The sequence below is a fragment of the Loxodonta africana genome, chromosome 9, assembly GCF_030014295.1.
Source record: "Loxodonta africana isolate mLoxAfr1 chromosome 9, mLoxAfr1.hap2, whole genome shotgun sequence".
Taxonomy (NCBI): Eukaryota; Metazoa; Chordata; class Mammalia; order Proboscidea; family Elephantidae; genus Loxodonta; species Loxodonta africana.
The window spans coordinates 120,409,947-120,431,697 of NC_087350.1; the positions used below are offsets into that span (position 1 = coordinate 120,409,947).

The window sequence follows — 21,751 nt, forward strand, 5'->3', positions numbered from 1 at the left end:
GTGTGTAAGGCAGGGACCCACCCTATATGGGAGAGATGGGTGTCCCGCGGACCCACACGGCGCTGAAAAGGTGCAGCAGCAGCTTCCCTGTGAGTATGGTTTTGGCTTTCCAGCTCTTTTCAGGGAACAGCTGGCACTGAGCATTGACTCTGCCATGATTGGTGGCTGAAATGTCCTTATTTAACTTTCCCCCTTTTTCATAAGAGTTTTCTAGGCCAAACATGACCTTTTTAAAGATGTGTGTGAATTCTGTGCGTGGGTCATGGGGAATACAGGGAACTTGGGGTCAAGCAGAGCATCCAATGATGTCAATTAAAGGAGGAGAGTTGGAGCTGGAGGTTGGAAGTCTATGGAAAAAGCCACTTAACCTCTCTGGACATCAGCAAGCACATCTGTCAGATGGACATTCTAATTCTTTCTCACTCACTAAATTCATGGGAATCTTCCACCAGTCTGTCAGTGTGTCCCACTGTGGGCATCTGTGTGTTGTTGTGATGCTGGAAGCTATTCTACCAGTATTTCAAATACCAGCGGGGTCACCCACTGTGGAAAGATTTCAGTGGAGTTTCCAGACTAAGACAGAGTAGGGGAAAAAAAGCCTGGTGATCTACTTCTGAAAATCAGCTAATGAAAATTCTCCGGGTCACAACAGATTACTTCCAGTATCGCATTGGAAGATGATCCTTCTAGGTTGGAAGGCACTCAAAATACACAGGGACTACAACAATGAACTCAAGAATACCAACAATTGGGAAGATGGAGCAGGACTGGGCAACGTTTCGTTCTGTTGTACATGGGGTCTCCATGAGTCGGAGCCAACTCTGAGCTAACTCAATGGCAACTAAAAAGAACTATGGATATGGAAAAATGCCCAAAGACTGTGTTCGAGAAATGCAAATTAAAAATGGGAAAAACATGTTGTCTGCCAAAAAGTAAACAATTAAAAAAATAATATTCATCATTCCAGTAAGGTTTGGGGATGCATGCGGTCTGAGACATGAAGATGAGAGGTGCTGAGCTTTACAAAATCAGATCGACAAAGCTGTGAGGCATCGAGGCAGAGCTGGAATGAACAGGGGACACAGAACTAAGATTCTGCTGTTAACACGCCTGTGCACGTGATTTCCCCACTGTGGGCGGACAGGGCCCTGAAGGGACAGGTGAGGGTGGCTGGCCCCGAGCTAGGTGGGCCGCAGCTTCATCTCGGAGGTCTGGTAGCTGTAGTTGTGTCCCTTCCCCGACTTCCAGTTGATGCCATTTGCGTAGCTCTCGTGGGTCCCCCCGAGGTAGCGACCGTTCAGGTTCGACATGTGACAACTTGCGTACCACCAGGCCCCCTGGTACAGCACAGAGCAGCTTGCAGAGTTCTCGTCATTGTCCCGGTCTTTGGTGGAGAAGAACCGGTTTTTGTGAGCTGTCAGGGAATCTCCTGTTTGGGATAAAAAGTGGGTGTGATGAGTGCTAGAAAATGCCTATCGCCAGGAAGTCCCCACCTGGCCCTGTCTCCTGCTTCTGCCTTGTACCACCCTCCCTCCAGAGATGTGGGTGCTGCCACCCAGGCAGGTCCAGAACCTGTCCAGGCCTGGGGGATGAAAAAGCCAAGTACCACCTCCCCCCACTCCCCCACTGCACCCTGGTGCAGGATTCCTTCCCCACATGACATGGCCTCCTTCCTCCAGAGATACTGCTTCCTCCTGGGTTCCACCAAGACCTTGAAGATCATTTTCTCTCCTGGAGAGCCCCTCTCCTCCCAGGCAGCCCCCAGCTCTGGGCTTATCCTCCTGCCCTGGCTCCCCTGGGTGGGTTCCAGCCCTGCCCCCTGATGCCATCGTCTTTTCACAGAGGAGCGGGTGAGGGGACCAGGAGCTTCATCCTCTACTCATGGACCCCACCATGCCACGCCCCCTCCACCAGGCACCGAGGCCCCCCCCCACACAGCTGTGAGCTACTGTCTCTGAGCAGAGCTCCAGCCCTGAAGAGGCCTCCTTCCTCCAGCAGGTTCCCTCTGGGGAACCATTCAGGGCACCATCCTGCTCTCTCTGACCCCTGGGCTCCAGCTCAGCTCTGGCTCCTGCCAGGATTGGTTTCACCTCGAGCCTCAGCTTCACCAGCTACAACAGGGGTGCCAGTCCCTGACGTTCTGCCCTCCCCAGGAGGCTCAAAGGACCTCCTATGTGTAAAAAGAGCCTGCAAACTCTCAGGGTCTCATGATCATAACTCCCCACAAGGGAGTGCCTTGTCTGGGCAGTTCTGGGTTAAACACTGGTAAATCGGCTTCCTACCACAGTTATCCTTTGAGACTTGAGGGAACTCACTTGCACTGGGAATTCCCAAAAGGATGCTGTATAGGAAAAGGCCCCAGATCATGTAGCTAGAGAACTCTTTTGGCAAAGAGGTTTCATGTCCCATAGAACACAGCTTGGGAAGTGGGGTTCTGTGGACATCAGTAAAGTGACCATCTCTTTCCAGGTATCAGCAATGACAATGGTCCGTAACCTTGGCCACACTCACAGAGAGCTCACCTGCAGCAGACACAGCCTGAGGGGCTGTAACAGGTCATGTCTCAGGATCCCATCCTACCTGGAGAGGCAGGTGTGTCTGCATTCACAGATTGGGGAACAGGGACTCAGGAAATAAGGGCCCATGAACAAGGTCACCCAGGGAGAAACAGAGCTAGGATTCTAGCCCCAATCTCACCAACTGCCCAGCCCCGCTGTGAAGCCCAGACCCCTGGTGCTCTGCAGACATTCACCTGCATTGCCCCCTGCAAAGGCCCCCAGGATCAGTTTGTATTTCTCTGCCTCTCCCGCCATCTTGAATGAGCTGTACTTGGCAAATTGGTGGTTGCCCTCAAAGTCCACCAGGTCCACACGGAGCTCGCTAGTGCCTATTGGAGAAAGATTTTAAGGTCCTAGCTGAAGAGTCCTTCTGCCACCAGATATGGAGGGTGGGGAATTGGGTAAGTCCTTGAGGGCTGTGTGAACACAGCATCCAGGGAAAATTCAGCAGAGACTGTACAAGTGGCTTATGGATGTGAGGACCTCAGGGACAGTCCGTATTTCTAAATACCATCTTCTCTTCCCCTTCATCCATCCTGAAATTTCACCATTGTGTTCACTGAATGGATGAAACATCACTCTAGTTTAAAACGTGAATTATCCTGGAAATGGTTGCTAAGCTACCAGCATGACGAGAGACTGTGTTTATACTTCCTGGCTCTTGGAAGAGGTGGAGGCATATGAGTGGATGCCCTTGAGGTTGTCCAGGGCCACTGGATGATGAGGAAAAGGACCATGACTTTGCAGCTTTCTCCAGGACAGACAAGAAGCTGACCTGTTGAGTGAGGGTTTGTGGGCATGAGGGAGAGGCCCTGCCCTCACTGGGGGTGTGCCTGCGTAGGGTCTGCCACAAGCTCTGAGCTAGGGTGGTGGGCAGGGGCCCTCTGTGGGCCTAAGATCCCAGCTCCAAAGAAAGAGAATTAGGTGCTGGGAGTGGGGTTACCCCAAGTCCTGAAGGCCTCCGTGTCCCCACCTACTCTCTGGTTCCAGGTGCCAAGGGCACTGGGGTTGGAAGATGTCTTCACCCCAGTGATCCCACATCCCTGGTCCTCATGCTCTGAAAGCCCAAGGCAGTGGTGCACACCTCAGCAGGTCACAGTGAGACATCCATGTTCTCAGAGTCCCATCATCTGTGGTCCAGGAGCACAGGGGTCTTATGTTGTGGAGGGTCTGGGTCTCAGGGTTGGGCAGTGTCCATCCCAGCCCCAAGACCTCAAGCCTCCAGCAGGGCCTCACCCTGGGCGGTCAGAATGTGGATGTTGTCGTTCCCCAGCCAGAACTCTCCCAGCTGACTGCCAAAGCCCTTCTTGTATGCAGCCCAGTCCCGATAGAAGTCCACGGAGCCGTCCATCCTCCGCTGGAAAACCTGGGGCAAGAGAGGCTTGGGGAGAGGGTGGACTGGGTCATATCCCTCAGCGAAGGGAATGACCCTGACACCATGTGGGAGCAGCACTTCGCAGTTCACACAATGTCACAGACCATGTGCATGACACCCCACCTGGGCCTCATCACCAACCCAGGACAGTCAGGAGGGCTCCCCAGTTTAACAAGTAAGAGATGGGACTCAGAGAGGGTGGGAAACAGCCCAGACCCTTACAGCTAAAAGGGAGTGGGCTCCTCCCAGGCCTCAGTCCCCACCTGGCCTCTTTCCCTCACAGGGTCATCCACCCCCACCATTTCTGATTCTCTCTGTCCTCAGTGAAAGGGAGGGGACTGTGCCTTATGAGTGACAATAGGGAAACGGAGGCCCAGAGGGAAAGAGACCATTAGAAAGTCACAGGGAGAGTGTGGGGATTTCAGGCAGCCCCTCCCCCAGGCCGCACAGCCACCCTGTGACCCGGCACTCACAGTCCAGCCCCCCCCGTCCGTGTCCATGTCACAGAGCACCGTCAGGTGCTGGCAGTTGGGGAGGAAGATGGTGTACCAGCCGCTCAGAGGGTTCCCCTGGGTAAGCAGCTCCTTGCAGCTCTGTGGTCCTGGAGAGGAACAGAGAAATGGGCACGGGGACAGGGGCACTGCAGGGGAAGAAGAGGGAGAGCAGGACAGGGGAGTGTGGATGGGCAGGGGAGGCTGGGGCCTGGGACAGAGACAGGACCCACAAGGCCCTGTGGTGAGTTACAGAGCCCAGTTTCCTTGATCATCCCCACACCCCAGGGCATCCCACCCTGGCCTCCCTGGCACCTGGCCTCTGCGGTAAATGTTAGGCTTCTCCAGAGAAATCACTATGGATATGCTTGAGAGCTATGCACACAACTGTTGCCCTTTCCTTGAGAAATTGTGGGTGGAAAGAGTGGGTGGAAGTGCCCTGTCCTTCGATTCTGGAACATGAGTATGGGCAGAGGCCTCCTGGCCCGAGCAAGGTGGCAGTATCGTCAGTCACCTGTCCTGCATGGTTCTGCAAGCCCAGGCTCTCCTGTTTCGGGGAGAGAGGAAACCCAGGTCACAAGATAATAAAGCGGAGCCCCCATCTCTTCAACCTCAAGGCTCCATGAACACAGCAGAAAATGGAAGCAATTATCTAGACCTTTGCAGGACCAACATGATCCAATTCCAGCGGTGCAAACAGTTAACACGCTCAGCTGCTGACAGAAAGGTTGGAAGTTCCCGTCCACTCTGAGTTACCTCAGAAGAAAGGCCTGGCCATCTCCTTCCCCCCAAATCAGCCACTGAAAACCCTGCGGAGCACAGTTCTACTCCAAACTGCAGACCCGGTTGCCAGGACTTGGAGTCACTGGACAGCAGCGGGAACTTGTAGACTTTGCTTCACTTGCAGCAGATCCTGGGCCGAGCCGAGCCTTTCCTGTGGGCCATCGGTCAGAATGGTGACTCGTCAGTACTACCTGGGCCACATTCGGCCACTTCCTCAGGGCCCTCTCGTGCAATGGAAACGGAGGGGCAACTCACCCGTCCCTCAAGGCCAGCTCAGCTGAGTGTAGGCCTCCAGGCCAGAGTCTGGGGTGAACAAGGCTAGCGGGGGGCTTTGGTGTCTGGGTCTGTACACCGATCAGGTATTTTTATTTGTACAGAGCGCGTGACTGTGTGTTGGAATTTTATTTGTTTTATCCTTTCTGAATTTTACCATTTAAAAAAACAAATTAGCATAAATCAGAGAAAAAAAGTGTAACTAAGCAGGATGTCCAGAATTCTTCAGTAATGTAGTCCTGCCGTTCACCATCCTGGGGTTGACTGCTAGCAGGCCCCAGGTTTGAGCCCTCATTGACGCCCAGAGGGGGCTGGGCCCCCTGAGGCATGAACGGGAGTGGGAAGGCCTATGCACCCCGCTGCCCTCGGCCTGCAGGGGAGAGACCTGGTCCCAGACCCCCTCCCACCCCCACCGCAGGGCTAATGCTCTGGCGAGACAGGGCCTGAGAGCCAGGCGGGACGAAGCCTGCACGGCAAGCTCAGGTTGGTGGGAATGCCTCACCTTTCTCTCCGCGTGGCCCCCTCTCTCCTGCAGGAAAAAAGAACAAAAACAAAACAGGCTGTAACTGCTGATGTGGGAGTTGCGTGTCACTCGGGGCAGTCAACTAGAGAGCCACTCCATCCCTGGCTGGCTCCCGGGGGGAGGGGCAGAGCAGTGGGCAGCAGCAAGGCCTTGCTCAGCATCTCATACTGACAGCCCTGTGGGTTCACAGAGATCCCAGGTGCCAGGCTCAGCAAGGGGCGTGCACTGAGGCCACACTTCCAGCCCTGGTCTGAGAGGTTTCTGGGCCCAGGACCTCAGACCCCGGGCCCTGGGCTCAGGCCCCTGGACTGTCCTGAAGATCTTTGGCAAAAATGTAACAGAGACTCAAGGGGGACTCAGGGACAGTCCCCCTTTGTCTCCCTCTCTTTCTTTGCCTCTCTCCCTACCCCTTTCTCTCTGTCTCTCTCTGTGTTTGTAACACTTATTTTCTCTGTCTCTGTCTCTCTCCCTTTCTCTCTCTCTCTCTCTTCCTCATTCTCTCTTTTTCACTGGCCCTCATGATCTCACCCTCTCTCTCTCTCAGAGGTCCTGCTCAGGGCTCTTAATCCTTTGTCAGGTCATTACCTTTGGGTCCTGCTTTCCCAGGGATGCCAGGTGGACCTTGCTCTCCTGCAAATCGAAACACACCAGTTAGCACAACAGAACCTAAACGGTTGGACCTGAAAACTTTGCCCTGAGTAGTAAGATCCTAGCCGCCTCCTCTCTGGCTTCTGATGACACTCAGACTTGCAGAACCCCTGGGACTCTTAGCCGAGGTGGCCACAGATAGGGTGCTGCTTGTCATGGTCACAATGTGCTGGTTGGAGCAGCCTGGGCAGTGAGCTCCGTTGGCCCCATGGGTGTTGCCGTTTCCCATTTATCTTTGGGTACAACCTGGACACAAACTTCTGCGACCACAGACCCAGGTCCCTGCCTTCCAGGGCTCTGCTCTCTAATGAGGGCCAGGACTAGAACAAGGAGCCCCTTCTCAGGCTCCTGGTCACACCAGGTCCCCATGAGTGGGGGGGTCTCTCTTTGCAGAGGGTCCCTTGAAGAAGGGGCAAGCTCTGTGCTGTCCCCAGGCCTCCAGACTCCCCAGTGGCTGGGGGGTGAGACCCTCCCTCCACACAACTTCTGAGGGGCACCAGGAACCACGCGGGCTCCCAGGTCAGTGTTACCTATATCATTTTGGGAGAAGAGGCGCCCTGTGCATGAATCTCAGCCTAACTCAGTTTAGGACTGAGGGACACTGGGCATGTCCTGAAGCTGACCCAGGTTCAAGTCCAGCTCGATCCCTCACCAGGGTGAGGACTAGGGTCCTTGGCTATGGGGTCCTCCTCTGATGCAGGCAGAGGAGATTCACATCCAGGGCTCAGGGAGAACTTGGAGGGACGTGGAATTGGAAGTCCAGTCGGTGACCACATAGAGCAGTGGCGGGTCAAGACTGGACATCTGTGTTCCACCCAAGCACGCCCACAGAGTGCCCACCAGGACTTAGGACACGGCTGCTCTCCAGGTGCTTCTCCAACCTCAGCAGGTCCTGGCCTTCAGCTGCTGACACAGGGCTCTAAGCAGGGCCAGGATCAAAGCCCCCTCTCGGAGAGCCACCCTGGGGCATTGCCCACCTCGGGATCTTATTTAGGAAGAGGAGGAGGTCAGCGACCTCCCCCCCTCACCATGGCCAAGAACATACCTCTTCCTCCACTGGCGCCTGCCTCTCCCTTGGGTCCTGGGGCTCCAGGCACCCCTGGGCAGCCTCTGAGAATGCTGAGCTTGTCGGAGCCCTCCAGACCCACCATCTTCACCTCTGCAGGAAGACACAGAGGGCCCCTCAGCATGGGCGTCCTGGGCCGGAAAGACCCGCTGAGCTGGCAGATAGGCCATGCACCCAACGAGGGACTCTGCCGCAGGAGCCCTGGGCCAGGCAACTCCCAAGATGGCCACCAGGGTCACAGGCTAAGCTGGAGGGTCAGTCAGCCCAGGAGTGAGGCGTCCCCGCCGTGGTGGGGGCCGGGTCTCTGCTCCCAGTGAGGTGCTCCTCAGCAATGGCTGCAGAGCTGGAGGAGGGGCAGGTAGAGCCTGAGGGAGAATCCGACCCCCCGTCACTCAGCCCTCTGACCGTCTGTTCCCTTAGCCTCAAAGTGGGGATAATAATAGGGCTGTAAGGAGGATTAAAAAAAAAAAAATTTGTTTTTTTTTAAGGAGGATTAGATCAGTGTAAATTAAGAAAAAATCTTATATTAACTCATGACACTCAGAAAGAGTTCCATAAACAGTGACTATTTGCCGTAAACGCTAACTATAATTATTTGTAAGGAACTTGGGGAATTTGGGTCACCAGGCATTTCAGTCCCCAACCTTGGGAATATAATCAAGCAATTAGAGACCTGGAGGGTTCCTCTGGGTCCCCCTAGAGAGGGGAGGACGCAGAACAACAGCAAGCTAAGGCGGGAGCTGAACCAAGTATCGGCTTTACTTACTTCTCTAAAAACTCTAAATTTGTTGATTACAAAAAGAATATAAGCTCCTACGAGACAGCCTGGAAGATACGGAATGAGCAGTGCCCCCACGGAGACAGAAGCAGCCACCGCTCGTGGGTGTCCTTCCCACCTGCCTTCGCCGAAACTGAGCGGTGACGTGCTATTGCTGCCGCCTCAATAAATGTCATCAGACCCTCTGCAGGTGGCTGGCTCTGTCACTGGGAGCAACGTCTCGCCAAGAGTGGTCCAGAGCCACTGCCCAGGACCTTGAGGCAGCTCTCTGTCCTTTACAAAAGCTTGCCCTCATCTTACTGGCTCCAACTCTCTGGAGCAAGGGCCCGGAATCTGTGTTTAAAAAAATTATTATGGCAAAATATATGGAACAAAACCGTTGACATGTTAACCATTTTTGGGTATTCAGTTCAGTGACATCGAAGGCAATCGGCGTGTTGTACTGCCATCGCCGTTGCCCACTTCGAAAAGTTAGAAGTCAGCTTCGCTAACACCCCCCCGCCAACGTAAGCTTGAGAATGACTGCTTTGAAGGATGTTACAGCGCCCCCAGTGAGCCCACGTCCTTGTAGTTAGGTGCTGTCCAGTCGGTTCTGACTCACGGTGACCCCATGTGCGCAGAGCATACAAGCTCCACAGGATTTTCAAGGCTGTGATCTTTTGGAAGCAAATTGCCACGCCTGTCTTTCGAGGTGCCTCTGGGTAGCTTCCAACCACCAGCCTTTTGGCTAGAAGTCCAGTGCTTCACCATTTGCAGCCCCCAGGGAGTCTAGGAGGGCAGAAAAGGTGAACACTTATTCCCCTTCGCAGTGGCAGAGTCAAGCCCATCTGTGAAGCCCCATGGTCCAGACCAAGGGCTCCTAGGCCAGACGGACCTGGTTTTCAAACCTGCACCTTTCCTCTTAGCTGTGTGGCCTTGGACGAGTCACTCAGGCTCTCTGGGCCTCAGCCTCCTCATCTGAGGATAAAACAGAGCTGCTGAGTCTTGGTAAGAAGATGGCTGTAAGGGCTCCAGTTCAGTGCCCGGGATGCTCTGAGTGACCAGTGAGTGGTGGTTATCAGCTTTTAGGGACCAGAAAACTGGGTCGGTCTCACCTGGACAGGTGTCAGCAGCCTGGACAGTCAGGGCTTGAAGGCTCAGGAACAGAATGAGGTGGACAGCCGGCCCCAGGGCCATGGCAGCTCTGTTCAGCTCCACCACTGCTAGTCTTTGACTTCAAAGAGGCTTCCAGTTCTTATACGGCTGGAAAAGCACCCCTACCCTTGGGCTGTGATTTCTCAACGCCCACGGGGCCACCACTTCCTATACGTTGTTTGGTTGCATTAGTGGGAGGCGTGAGCTAGCACCCAGCAAGCTGTTCCTTCACTGGGCTCACGCCTCCCAGCAAGGGCACCCTGCTCCCTGACAAGAGGCTCCAAGCCCCTCTGCTCGGAAGGGGCTGTGGCTTAAGGGGACCCCACCCCACACCTCGCCTCTCACCCCCAGCTCTGCCTCAACAACCCCCTGAGGACTGTAGTTGGGATAAGGAAGGGTTTGCTGCAGATATCCTCCCCTCCTCTGAATTCTCAGAGTACTACGGGCAGTTGGTTCAGAAGCAGAGGAAAAATTCTGAGCACCACGGTGGTTAAGAGCTTGGCTGCTAACTATAACGTCAGCAGTTTGAATCCACCAGCCGCTGCTTAGAAATCCCATAGGACAGTTCTACTCTGTCCTACAGGGTCACTAGGAGTTGGAATCGACTCAATGGCAGCTGGCTTTGTTATGTGTGAAGTACGGGGTGCATTTTATAATAATTCCACCAGCCTCGTCACGTGGGTGCGATTATGTGAGTCTCACAGGTAGAGAAGCTGGCATCACACAGCTAGTAGGGGCCAGCTGTCAGACTCCCGTCTACCCAGCTCACTGAGGGTCACCGGGCTGTTCACTTCGTCTGACGCTGAGGGTACCTCTGTCCCCGCCAAGTCCTTAAGGCCATATTCAACACCTCGTACTGTGAACACTGGGCAGGATGAACAAGCCATGGCATTTTGTGAATAATCTCTGGAGCTGTTTGGACACTGTCACTAAGGAGCAGAGGCTGGTAAAAGGAGACGGGGAGCAGACAGGGAAACTCCTGTGTGGTTTGACGTCACTCTGCGCCCATGTGCTGGCCCGGGATTCCAGCCACACCGCTGCACAGGCAGGAGAGCCACAGGGAGGGAGGTGGTCAGACCAGAGGCTTAGCAAGAGAGTGGGTGTTCGAGGGATCATAGGACCTTGGGTGCCAAGCTCTGTGGGGGAAAAAAAAAACACTAAAAACCAGTTAACCAGTTGCTGCCCAGTCAACTCTGACTCGTGGTGATCTCACGAGTGTCAGAGTAGAACTGTGCTCCACAGGGTTTTCAATGGCTGACTTCCAACGCCTTCCTCCAAGGCACCTCTGAGCGGATTCCAACCTCCAACCTTTCGGTTAGCAGCTGAGTGTTAACAGTTTGCACCACCCAGAGACTCCAGACAGGTAAAGGCTGTGGGAGTAAAATCCCAGTGAGCCTCGAGAGGGTGGTGGGAATGGGGACCCAGGCAGCATGGGGAGCAGGGAGGGGGCTGGAGGGAGGGAGGGGCCACCTCATTATTTGAGCCCTATGGGTGCAGAAATTGGAGGCACACAGCTAGTAGAAGCCAGCCGTTGGACTCACGTCTGCCCTACTAGAGGGCGGGCGCTCCTTCGAGTATTGATGCTTCATGAGACTCAGACACTACTTCGTCCTGCTTTGATTTTTAGGAATTATTGTAGACCCACCTTGCCCTACCTAATACAACTCCAACTTTTCAAACTCCAAGATGAGGTGAAGCCTTGGGCACCTCTACACCCAGTGCGCCCAGCATGCAGCAGGCCCTCAATGAGACTCTTCTCAGAGCTGTTGATGGTGGGGAGTGCTGACTACCCCTCGTCCTTCCAGCCCTCAGTTGGCATGCTTTCTCCACCCCATTTGCAAAGGAGGGTGTGGGGACTTTAATCGACAACACTGGTGAGCATGGTTGGCAGGGAGCACCCATCTCCCCTTGCCAAATGGAAGACCAGGAGAGTGCTGCTTCTCACCCAAGGAGAAGCTTCCCACTTGAAGGCTGTTTGCTGGTGTTTTCTGGGCCCCCTGATCACCTGTCTTCATCCCCTAGTGCTGCCGTAACAAAATATACCACGAAACGGTGAATTTAAAGAACAGGAATTTATTGTCTCACAGTTTTGGAGCCCAGAAGTCCAGATCAGGGCATTGGCTCTAGGCAAGTGTCCCTCCCTGTTGGTGGCACCAAGTTCTTTTTTTTTTTTTTTTTTTGTGCTTTAAGTGAAAGTTTACAAATCAAGTCAATCTCCCACACAAAAACTTATATACACCTTACTACATACTCCCAAAACTCTAGGCTTGAATTTTTTTCTTCAGTTCTTTCAGCTTGAGAAGCACCAAGTGTGTTCTTCCCTTTTGGTTTTCCATCTCCAGCTCTTTGCACACATCATTGTAATACTTTACTTTGTCTTCTCGAGAGGCCCTTTGAAATCTTCTGTTCAGTTCTTTTACTTCATCAATTCTTCCTTTCGCTTTAGCTGCTCGACAATCAAGAGCAAGCTTCAGAGTCTCCTCTGACATCCACCTTGGTCTTTTCTTTCTTTTCTGTCTTTTCAATGACCTTTTGCTTTCTTCACGGATGATGCCCTTGATGTCATTCCACAACTAGTCTGGTCTTTGGTCACTAGTGTTCAATGTGTCAAATCTATTCTTCAGATGGTCTCTAAATTCAGGTGGGATATACTCAAGGTCATATTTTGGCTTTCATGGACTTGCTCTGATTTTCCTCAGTTTCAACTTTAACTTGCATATGAGCAATTGATGGTCTGTTCCACAGTTGGCCCCTGGCCTTGTTCTGACTGATGATATTGAGCTTTTCCATCTTCTCTTTCCACAGATGTAGTCAATTTGATTTCTGTGTGTTCCATCTGGCGAGGTCCATGAGTATAGGTGCAGTTTCTGTTGGTGAAAGAAGGTAGTTGCAATGAAAAAGTCATTGGTCTTGCAAAATTCTATCATTCCCTCTCCGGCATTGTTTCTATCACCAAGGCCATATTTTCCAACTACTGATCCTTCTCCTTTGTTTCCAACTTTCACATTCCAATCACCAGTAATTATCAATGCATCTTGATTGCATGTTCGATCAATTTCAGACCTTAGCAGCTGATAAAAATCTATTTCTTCATCTTTGGCCCTAGAGATTGGTGCATAAATTTGAATAATATTCGTATTAACTGGTCTTCCTTGTATACGTATGGGTATTATCCTATCACTGACAGCGTTGTACTTCAGGATAGATCTTGAAACGTTCTTTTTGACGACGAATGCAAAAACCATTCCTCTTCAAGTTGTCTTTCCCGGCATAGCAGACTATATGATTGTCCAATTCAAAATGGCCAACACCAGTCCATTTCAGCTCAGTAATGCCTAGGATATCGATGTTTATGTGTTCCATTTCATTTTTGACGATTTCCAATTTTCCTAGATTCATACTTTGTACATTCCAGGTTCCGATTATTAATGTATTAATGGATGTTTGCAGCTGTTTCTTCTCATTTTGAGTCGTGCCACATCAGCAAATGAAGGTCCCGAAAGCTTTACTCCATCCATATCATTAAGGTCGACTCTATTTTGAGGAGGCAGCTCTTCCCCAGTCATCTTTTGAGTGCCTTCCAACCTGGGGGGCTCATCTTCCAGCACTATATCAGACAATGTTCCTCTGCTATTCATAAGGTTTTCACTGGCTAATGCTTTTCAGAAGTAGACTGCCGGGCCCTTCTTCCTAGTCTGTCTTAGTCTGGAAGCTCAGATGAAACCTGTCCTCCATGGGTGACCCTGCTGGTATCTGAATACCGGTGGCATAGCTTCCAGCATCATAGCAACACACAAGCCCCCACAATATGACAAACTGGCAGACACGTGAGAACCAACTAGATGGCACCTACTGACAACAACAACAACATATACTCCCAATTGCTCTCCCCCTAATGAGACAGCCCTCTCCCTCCCTCCACTCTCTTTTTTTCTGTCCATTTCGCCAGCTTCTAACCCCCTCTACCCTCTCATCTCCCCTCCAGGAAGGAGATGCCAACATAGTCTTAAGTGTCCACCTGATCCAAGAAGCTCACTCCTCACCAGTATCCCTCTTCAACACATTGTCCAGTCCAATCCCTGTCAAAGAGTTGGCTTTGGGAATGGTTCCTGTCCTGGGCCAACAGAAGGTCTGGGGGCCATAACCCCGGGGCCCTTCTAGTCTCAGTCAGACCATTAAGTCTGGTCTTCTTATGAGAATTTGGGGTCTGCATCCCACTGCTCTCCAGCTCCCTCAGGGGTTCTCTGTTGTGTTCCCTGTCATGGCAGTCATCAGTTGTAGCCAGGCACCATCTAGTTCTTCTGGTCTCAGGCTGATGTGGTCTCTGGTTCATCTGGCCCTTTCTGTCTCTTGGGCTTATAATTACCTTGTGTCTTTGGTGTTCTTCACTCTCCTTTGATCCAGGTAGGTTGAGACCAACTAATGGATCTTAGATGGCAGCTTGCTAGCGTTTAAGACCCCAGACACCACTCTCCAAAGTGGGATGCAGGATGTTTTCCTAACAGATTTTATTATGCCAATTGACTTAGATGTCCCCTGAAACCATGGTCCCCAAACCCCCGCACCTGCTATGCTGGCCTTCAAAGCATTCAGTTTATTCAGGAAACTTCTTTGCTTTTGGTTTAGTCCAGTTGTGCTGACCTCCACTGTATTGTATGTTGTCTTTTCCATCACTTAAAGGAATTCTTATCTAATTAGTGAATACCCCCTCCCACACTCCCTCCGTCCCCCCACTAGTACCCATCAAAGAATATTTCCTTCTCTGTTTAAACTATTTCTTGAGTTCTTATAATAGTGGTCTTATACGATATTTGTCCTTTTGCAACTGACTAATTTCACTCAGCATAATGCCTTCCAGGTTCCTCCATGTTATGAAATGTTTCATAGATTCCTCACTGTTCTTTATCAAGGGCTAGTATTCCATTGTGTGAATATATCATCATTTATTTATCCATTGATCCGTTGATGGGCACCTTGGTTGCTTCCATCTTTTGCTATTGTAAACAGTGCTGCAATGAACATGGGTGTGCATGTATCTGTTCGTGTAAAGGTTCTTATTTCTTTAGGATGTAGTCCAAGGAGTGGGATTGCTGGATCGTATGATAGTTCTATTTCTGGCTTTTTAAGGAAGCACCAAATCAATTTCCAAAGTGGTTGTACCATTTTACATTCCCACCAGCAGTGTATAAGTGTTCCAGTCTCTCCAACATTTATTATTTTGTGTTTTTTGGATTAATGCCAGCCTTGTTGGAGTGAGATGAAATCTCATTGTAGTTTTGATTTGCATTTCTCTAATGGCTAATGATTCCGACTCATAGTGACCCTATAGGACAGAGTAGAACTGCCCCATAGAGTTTCCAAGGAGCACCTGGCGGATTCGAACTGCTGACCCTTTGGTTAGCAGCCGTAGCAGTTAACCACTATGCCACCAGGGTTTCTGAATGGCTAATGATTGTGAGCATTTCCTCATGTATCTGTTAGCTACCTGAATGTCTTCTTTAGTGAAGTGTCTATTCATATCTTTTGCCCATTTTTTAATTGGGTTATTTGTCTTTTTGTAGTTGAGTTTTTGTAGTATCATGTAGATTTTAGAGATCGGTGCTGATCAGAAATGTCATAACTAAAAATTTTTTACCAGTCTGTAGGTAGTCTTTTTACTCTTTTGGTGAAGTCTTTGGATGAACATAAGTGTTTGATTTTTAAGAGCTCCCAGTTATCTGGTTTCTCTTCTGCATTGTTAGTAATGTTTTGTATACTGTTTATGCCATGTATTAGGGCTCCTAACATTGTCCCTATTTTTTCTTCCATGATCTTTATCATTTTAGATTTGATATTTAGGTCTTTGATCCATTTTGAGCTCGTTTTTGTGCATGGAGTGAGGTATGGGTCTTGTTTCATTTTTTTGCAGATGGATATCCAGTTCTGCCAACATCATTTGTTAAAAAGGCTGTCTTTTCCCACATTTAACTGTTTTGGAAGCCCCAGGTTCTTGACTGCTCATAGCTGTATCTCTACCTGGCGTCTGTCTTCCCTCTATGTGCTTGTCTCTGTGTCTGTTTTCCCTTTCTGTAAGATACCACTCAGAACCCATTAGGTTTAGGATCCACCCTACTCCAGTATGACCTCTTTAATCTAATGAAAGAAAACCCCTATTTCTAAACAGTGTCACATTCACAGGTACAGGGGCTAGGATTTCAACATATCTTTGTGGGGAGGCACAATTCAAGGGGAAGCCCATGCTGCTTTCTACACTTCCCCCACCCAATTCTTTGCACTCCAGCTTTCAAAATGTGACCAATGATTTTGAACAGCTTGGCAAAGCTTGTGAGTTTGAAGGCTTTCCTCTTATGTAAACTGCCCATTTGTAACCTTTCTATTGGGGTTGTTGCTTTTTCATTGATAATGCCGCATCTTTTCTAGACATTGATGACAAGTTGCCTAAGACATGCAAATATCTTCTTCCATTCTATCAGCACTCCATTAACTTTGCCCTTGTAGTTCTTGACCTTATAATTTTTGCTTTTAAAATTTTTTGAAGCTTTGTCTCTCTAACCATCTAACAAGCCATCTGTCCTTCCCCCATTGGATTTGTAGTGCCATCTTTGTGGTGAATTAATATCCCACATGGAGCCCATCAGCTGTGTCCCTGAGCTCCTGGCTCTAACCACTGCTCTTATGCCAATTCCACACGACATTTATTTCTGCATCTTTGCAGGATGCCTTAATGTCTCCTAGGGCAAGGCCACCCTCTTCAGTCTTCTCTAATCAAGTCAAATTAGCTATTTATGGATCTTATTCCTCCATATAAATCTTAGATCACTTTTATTGAGTTCCTCAAAAAAATTTTGATTGGTATTGTGTTGGATTTATGGATTAATTTGGAGACACTTGACATCTTTATAACTTTAGGTCTTCCCATCCAAGAGCGTGGCTTCTTTCTATTTATTCAGATCTTCATTTACTTCTCATGGAAGAGCTTTAAATTTACCCCCACAGAAGCCTGGTGTATTTCCTGTTAGGTTAATTCCTAGATACTTTATGGTTTCTGTTCCTAGGGCAGAGGCATCTTTTTTAAAATTACATTTTCTAATAGGTTATTGCTGGTGAAAATAGATGCTATTGATTTTTGCAGGTCCATATGCAGTATGTCTGTTGACTCTTATTTTTTTCTAGGTGGGCAATCCAGTCAGAAAGATCCTCAATGACTCCGTGAAAATGGCAAACTTCTCTGGAGGACAGGTGTTTCCTGGCCACTCAGGTGCTCCCGGGGGTGATGCCCAGCGGCAGCCTGGGCCCAGGGGAAGTAGGAGAGAGAAGGCTGACCTACTGTCCTAGCTCCACGGTCACTCCATGCAGCCTCAGGTTCACCTTCGCCTGCCTGAGCCTCAGTTTACCTCTGTAAAGTGAGGAGTGTGGACTGGCTGTCCTTCTGGCCCCTTCTCTGCTGCAGCCGGAACTTCTTCCCGCCCCCAGGCCGGCCGCTCTGATTCTCGGGGTCTCCCGTCCTCCTCCAGCAGGGCCCCGAGCTGTGCAGCCGGAACTTCTTCCCGCCCCCGGGCCAGCCGCTCTGATTCTCGGGGTCTCCCGGCCTCCTCCAGCAGGGCCCCGAGCTGTTAGGACTTGTTGTTGTTGTGAGTTGTCGTGGAGTCGGCTCTGACTCATGATAACCTTACGAACAACAGAACAGATGGCCCAGTCCTGGGCCACCTTCAGGATGGTTGGTAGACTAGTGGAGAGGCCGGAGACCTCGGGTCTTACGGCGGGGTTCAGTTTTGGGGAGAAGATCTGGATTCTGCAGGAATTGGGTCACTTGTCCGTACGGTAGTTTCTCTTCATCCCCGATGCAAGTGGAGCATCAGGAGCTCAGGACAAGGTGACGGACAGCCTCCCTGACCCCCCGGAGACCCAGCACCCAGGCCTCAGGCATGGGGGGCAGGGAGCCTGACCCTAAAGACCCCAAAGGGGTGTCCTCTTGGCATCATGGGGTGGGGCAGGCAGGAATGAGAGAGGTCCCCCAGTCGCCAGTCCCCCCTCCCTTCCTTCCCTTTTCCTGCCTCCTTCCCTGCTGGGCCCAAAGGCTGACAGTGACACTCAACTTTATAAAGCCCCCTTCTAGCTGCAAATACTCTGAGGTGCTTAGCAGCTCTTCCCAGCCAGCGGAGGGTTGAGAGCTGGGCTGAGGCTGGCCAGGCCAGCTGAGAAGGAAGAAAAACTCATTCTTAGAGCTGCCTGGAGGTCAGCTGGACTCTGAGGCAGAGGACACCCGGGGCTCGGCAGGAAGCTAACCTCACCCTGTGGCCCGTTTTAATTTCCCAAAGATAATAACCTGGCTGCCGAGTATCTCCCAGGCCCCTGAAGACAGACGGCCAGTGTTTGCTGGGTAATAGTCTGTGTCAGTGTAAATTGGAATGTATATCTCGGGAGGCAGCTAATCCCCGTCAGAGCTCAGGGACGTCCCCAGGACTGGAGGCGTTGGCCCCGGCTGCTCTCTGAAGACAGGAGGGAGACAGCTTGCCACAGAGGAGCCCAGCCCGCCCGGGGCCGGTTTTTAATAACTTCGTTGCGTCTGCAAGCCCTAGGACACTGTGGAAGAAGCAAATCCTGCCAAGTCCTCCTCAGCATCCTGGGATAGAGGTCGTTTTCACCTTCTGAAAACTCAGGGAAACAGATCAGGGAAGCAGGGTTTTCTGTTCATTTATTTTGCTTTTTGAGCTTAAAAAAAAAAAAAATTATTGCAGTGAAAACATAGACACCAAAACATCCGACGACCGCTTCCACGTTTGCAGCCGGTGACACAGACGAGGGTTTCCGTGTCCGGCCGCCATTTTGGCCGCCATTCTCGCTCGCCTTTGCCAAAATACACCACCGTTAACAGAAACGCAGCCCTCCTCCCGGACCGAAACTCGCCCACCACCCCTGGGAACCGCGAAGAGGCTTTGGTTTCTATTTCTTTGTTTATTCCCGTAAGTGAGACCTCACAGCACTTGTCCTTTTGCGGCCGCCGGTTTCCCTCGGCAGGACGGTTCCGGGTCCACCCCTGCGGGCCGCGCTCGGGCCTCCTTCCTCTTCACGGCTCGGTTGTCGCCGTGGCGGCGCGCGCACAGGCCACGTCGTGTGTGTCTGTTCCTCTGCTGATGGGCATCGCGGTTGTTTTCACATTTTGTCTCTTGTGACAGACAAGAGCAGCAACAAACCCTGGTGCACAGATTTCTGTCTGCATCCCTTCCTTCGCGCCTTCGGGGTTGTTGTTTATGTTTTCTGTTGTTGTTGTTGTTGTTGATTCCTTGGAACGGACCAGAAAAGTCCAGAAGTGAGCCCTTACCTAAGTTAGGGGATTCGTTCTCGAGATTCCAGGCCCTTCTGCCGTGCTCGCCCCCAGGACCAGCCCACAACCTGCTTTGCTCTTGATTTAAACATGGCGACCAGCCGCTGCCACCTGCAGTGGTGGCCCAGATGGCTGTCGTATTTAATGACAGGATGAGAGGAAAGGGACTCAGGCTGGCGAACACCTGCGAGCCCCGCTCCGTGACCCAGCTCCCAGAGCTGTTGTGCCAACATATTCACTCTGCATGAGAGACCCGGGTGAAGCTGCTCAGGACAGTTGTTTCTTGCTGTGGTTTTGGTTTTCAGACTTGCGTTAGGACAGGATTAACCTTGCTGAAAGGTATTGGAGTAAGGGCGGAATATATAAAATTAATCCCAGGTACAGGTCCCTATGGCGAGCGGAATCAAATATTCTTTGCTTACCAACACTCTCGCCAGGCCCCCTCACTTGGTGCAGTCACCTCTGGGAGGCAGGTATCTGCCCACTAGAGCAGAACGAGGTCAAGCCTCGGGCCTAAACAGACAGCTCTTCTAGCCACTCCCAGTGTCCCCAATCTTAAGTCACCCCAGGGATAAGAGATGCCATGGATGGTGAGCGAGTGGGTTTGCAGCCCACAGTGTTTGCTGGGCCCTCCTGTGGCTGGTATGTGGGGCCCCTTAAAGACAGCTCTGTTACAGGCACAACCTCATGGAGGACACAGACCGGAACCTCAGAGCCCAGACCTCAGGGTGGAAAACTGTCTGGGGCATGGTCAGTGCTGAAAGACACATGGAGAGGGTGATGCCTGGGCCGGGCCTAGGAGGGACTGGACAGGAACCCCCAGCAGAGGGACCATGGGCACAGAGGGTCACATGACAATGGCCTGGCACGCACAGAACAGGTGACAAGAGAGGCAGGCAGGCTCTGCAGGCATGCCAGGGAGCCTCTCCAGGCTGTTACACCTCAGAGAAGTGAGGTCCGACCTGTGGTTTAAAGAGATCCCTCGGCAGCCTCAAGCGGAAGGGAGAGGGTGGGAGGGGGCTAGCTGTGTTAGGACGGCAGCTCCGTGGGGTGGTAGGCATACGGCTAGGCTGAGAACAACCCAAGAGACACCTTCCCTGGGTCCTACCCCTTCTCCCCTGCCTCTGCTGCCCCCAGGCCCAGGGCACGCCGTTTCTCAACTTTATTGCCAACCATCTCCCTGGCCCCCTGCAGAACAGTCTCCAAACTGCAGCCAGACAAGCATCTAAAAAGATAAACCAAGTCCCATCACTCCCCTGCTTAAATCCCAGGGGCTTCCTGTGGCACTCGGAAGGAATGGAGAGCTCTGCCATGTGACCTGGCATCTGCCCGCGCCTCCTGCTGCCCTCCGAGGTCCTGGCCAGCCACCCCTGCTGGCTCCTTCCCCAGCAGCCCACCTCTGACCCTGCCCCAGGGCCTTTGCACTGGCTTCTCCTGCTGCCTGACCAGCCCCCCCCAAGCCCTGCTCCCTGCTTCTCCTTCTCTTCACTCCAGGCTCTGCTGAAGGTTGCTCCCCATGGGGCTGACCTGACCACCTGATGGCTGTCCTCTGCCTGTGTGGCTCCTTCACGGCCCTTGCCAGAAAGCTTGGCAGTTGGCTGCCTGCCCCGGGCAAAGGGCTTCTAGACAGTTCTAGGCTTGGGAGGTGCTGGGCAGCCCACTGGAAGGGCAAACCGACCTCCAAAGGGAGGGGGCTCCATCCCTGAGGGCTGATCCCAATTTGCAGCTAGTTTTGGGGTGAGTGGTCCCCTGGCCTTTGGAGGGGGGCTTTCCACAGCACAAAGGAAACGAGGCAATTTCAGCTGCTAACTTGACGGAAAAACCGGTCACTATCGAGCTGACTCTGACTCATGGCAGCCCCGTTGTGTCAGAGGGGAACCGCTTCACGGGGTTGGCTTTTTAAAAATAATTTTTATTGTGCTTTAAGTGAAAGTTTACAAATCAAGCCAGTCTCTCACACAAAAACTTACATATACCTTGCTACATACTCCCAATTGCTCTGCCCCTAATGAGACAGCCCTCTCCCTCCCTCCACTCTCTCTTTTCGGGTCCATTTTGCCAGCTTCTAACCCCCTCCACCCTCTCATCTCCCCTCCAGGCAGGAGATGCCAACACAGTCTCAAGTGTCCACCTGATCCAAGAAGCTCACCCCTCACTAGCATCCCTCTCCAACCCACTGTCCAGTCCAATCCATGTCTGAAGAGTTGGCTTCGGGAATGGTTCCTGTCATGGGGCAACAGAAGGTCTGGGGGCCATGACCCCCAGGGTCCTTCTAGTCTCAGTCAGACCATTAAGTCTGGTCTTTTACAAGAATTTGGGGTCTGCATCCCACCACTACCCTGCTCCCTCAGGGGTTCTCTGTTGTGTTCCCTGTCAGGGCAGTCATTGGTTGTAGCTGGGCACCATCTAGCTCTTCTGGTCTCAAGCTGATGTAGTCTCTGGTTCATGTGGCCCTTTCTGTCTCTTGGGCTTGTAATTACCTTGCGTCCTTGGTGTTCTTCATTTTCCTTTGATCCAGGTGGGTTGAGACTCGTTGATGCATCTTAGATGGCTGCTTGCTAGCATTTAAGACCCCAGACACCACTCTCCAAAGTGGGATGCAGAATGTTCTCTTAATAGATTTTATTATGCCAATTGACTTAGATGTCCCCTGAAACCATGGTCCCCAAACCCCCGCCCCTGCTTCACTGGCCTTCGAAGCATTCAGTTTATTCAGGAAGCTTCTCTGCTTTTGGTTTAGTCCAGTTGTGCTGACCTAACCTGAATTCATGGGGTTTTCAATGGCTGGTTTTTTAGA

General features: G+C 51.6%; 1 protein-coding gene across 4 annotated transcripts; it reads right to left on the reverse strand.

Annotated features, from left to right (window-relative positions):
- Positions 1–892: 892 nt before the first annotated feature.
- LOC100657785 (ficolin-1) lies at positions 893–9,737 on the reverse strand. 4 transcript variants are annotated; one of them, XM_023541917.2, is made up of 9 exons: positions 9,590–9,733; positions 7,697–7,810; positions 6,589–6,633; positions 5,983–6,009; positions 4,939–4,971; positions 4,407–4,534; positions 3,795–3,939; positions 2,753–2,887; positions 893–1,429 (listed from the first exon to the last, which is right to left on the reverse strand). In XM_023541917.2, exons 1-9 carry the CDS (start codon positions 9,669–9,671, stop codon positions 1,182–1,184), a joined length of 957 nt encoding a protein of 318 aa, XP_023397685.1. In that variant the 5' UTR covers positions 9,672–9,733; the 3' UTR covers positions 893–1,181. The 4 variants fall into 4 exon arrangements, with proteins under 4 accessions (XP_023397685.1, XP_023397686.1, XP_023397688.1 ...); XM_023541918.2 differs by having other exon boundaries at positions 3,795–3,924; positions 9,590–9,731; XM_023541920.2 differs by lacking the exon at positions 2,753–2,887 and having other exon boundaries at positions 9,590–9,737.
- Positions 9,738–21,751: the final 12,014 nt, after the last annotated feature.

Bases quoted from the DNA above. Each gene is read 5' to 3' on its own strand.
- LOC100657785 (XM_023541917.2), bottom strand. From the start codon at position 9,671: ATGGCCCTGGGGCCGGCTGTCCACCTCATTCTGTTCCTGAGCCTTCAA. The intron at 7,811-9,589 runs GTGAGACCGACC...GTCTTCCTGCAG, and splicing joins GGCTGCTGACACCTGTCCAG to AGGTGAAGATGGTGGGTCTG. The intron at 2,888-3,794 runs GTGAGGCCCTGC...TTTCTCCAATAG, and splicing joins CCACATTCTGACCGCCCAGG to GCACTAGCGAGCTCCGTGTG.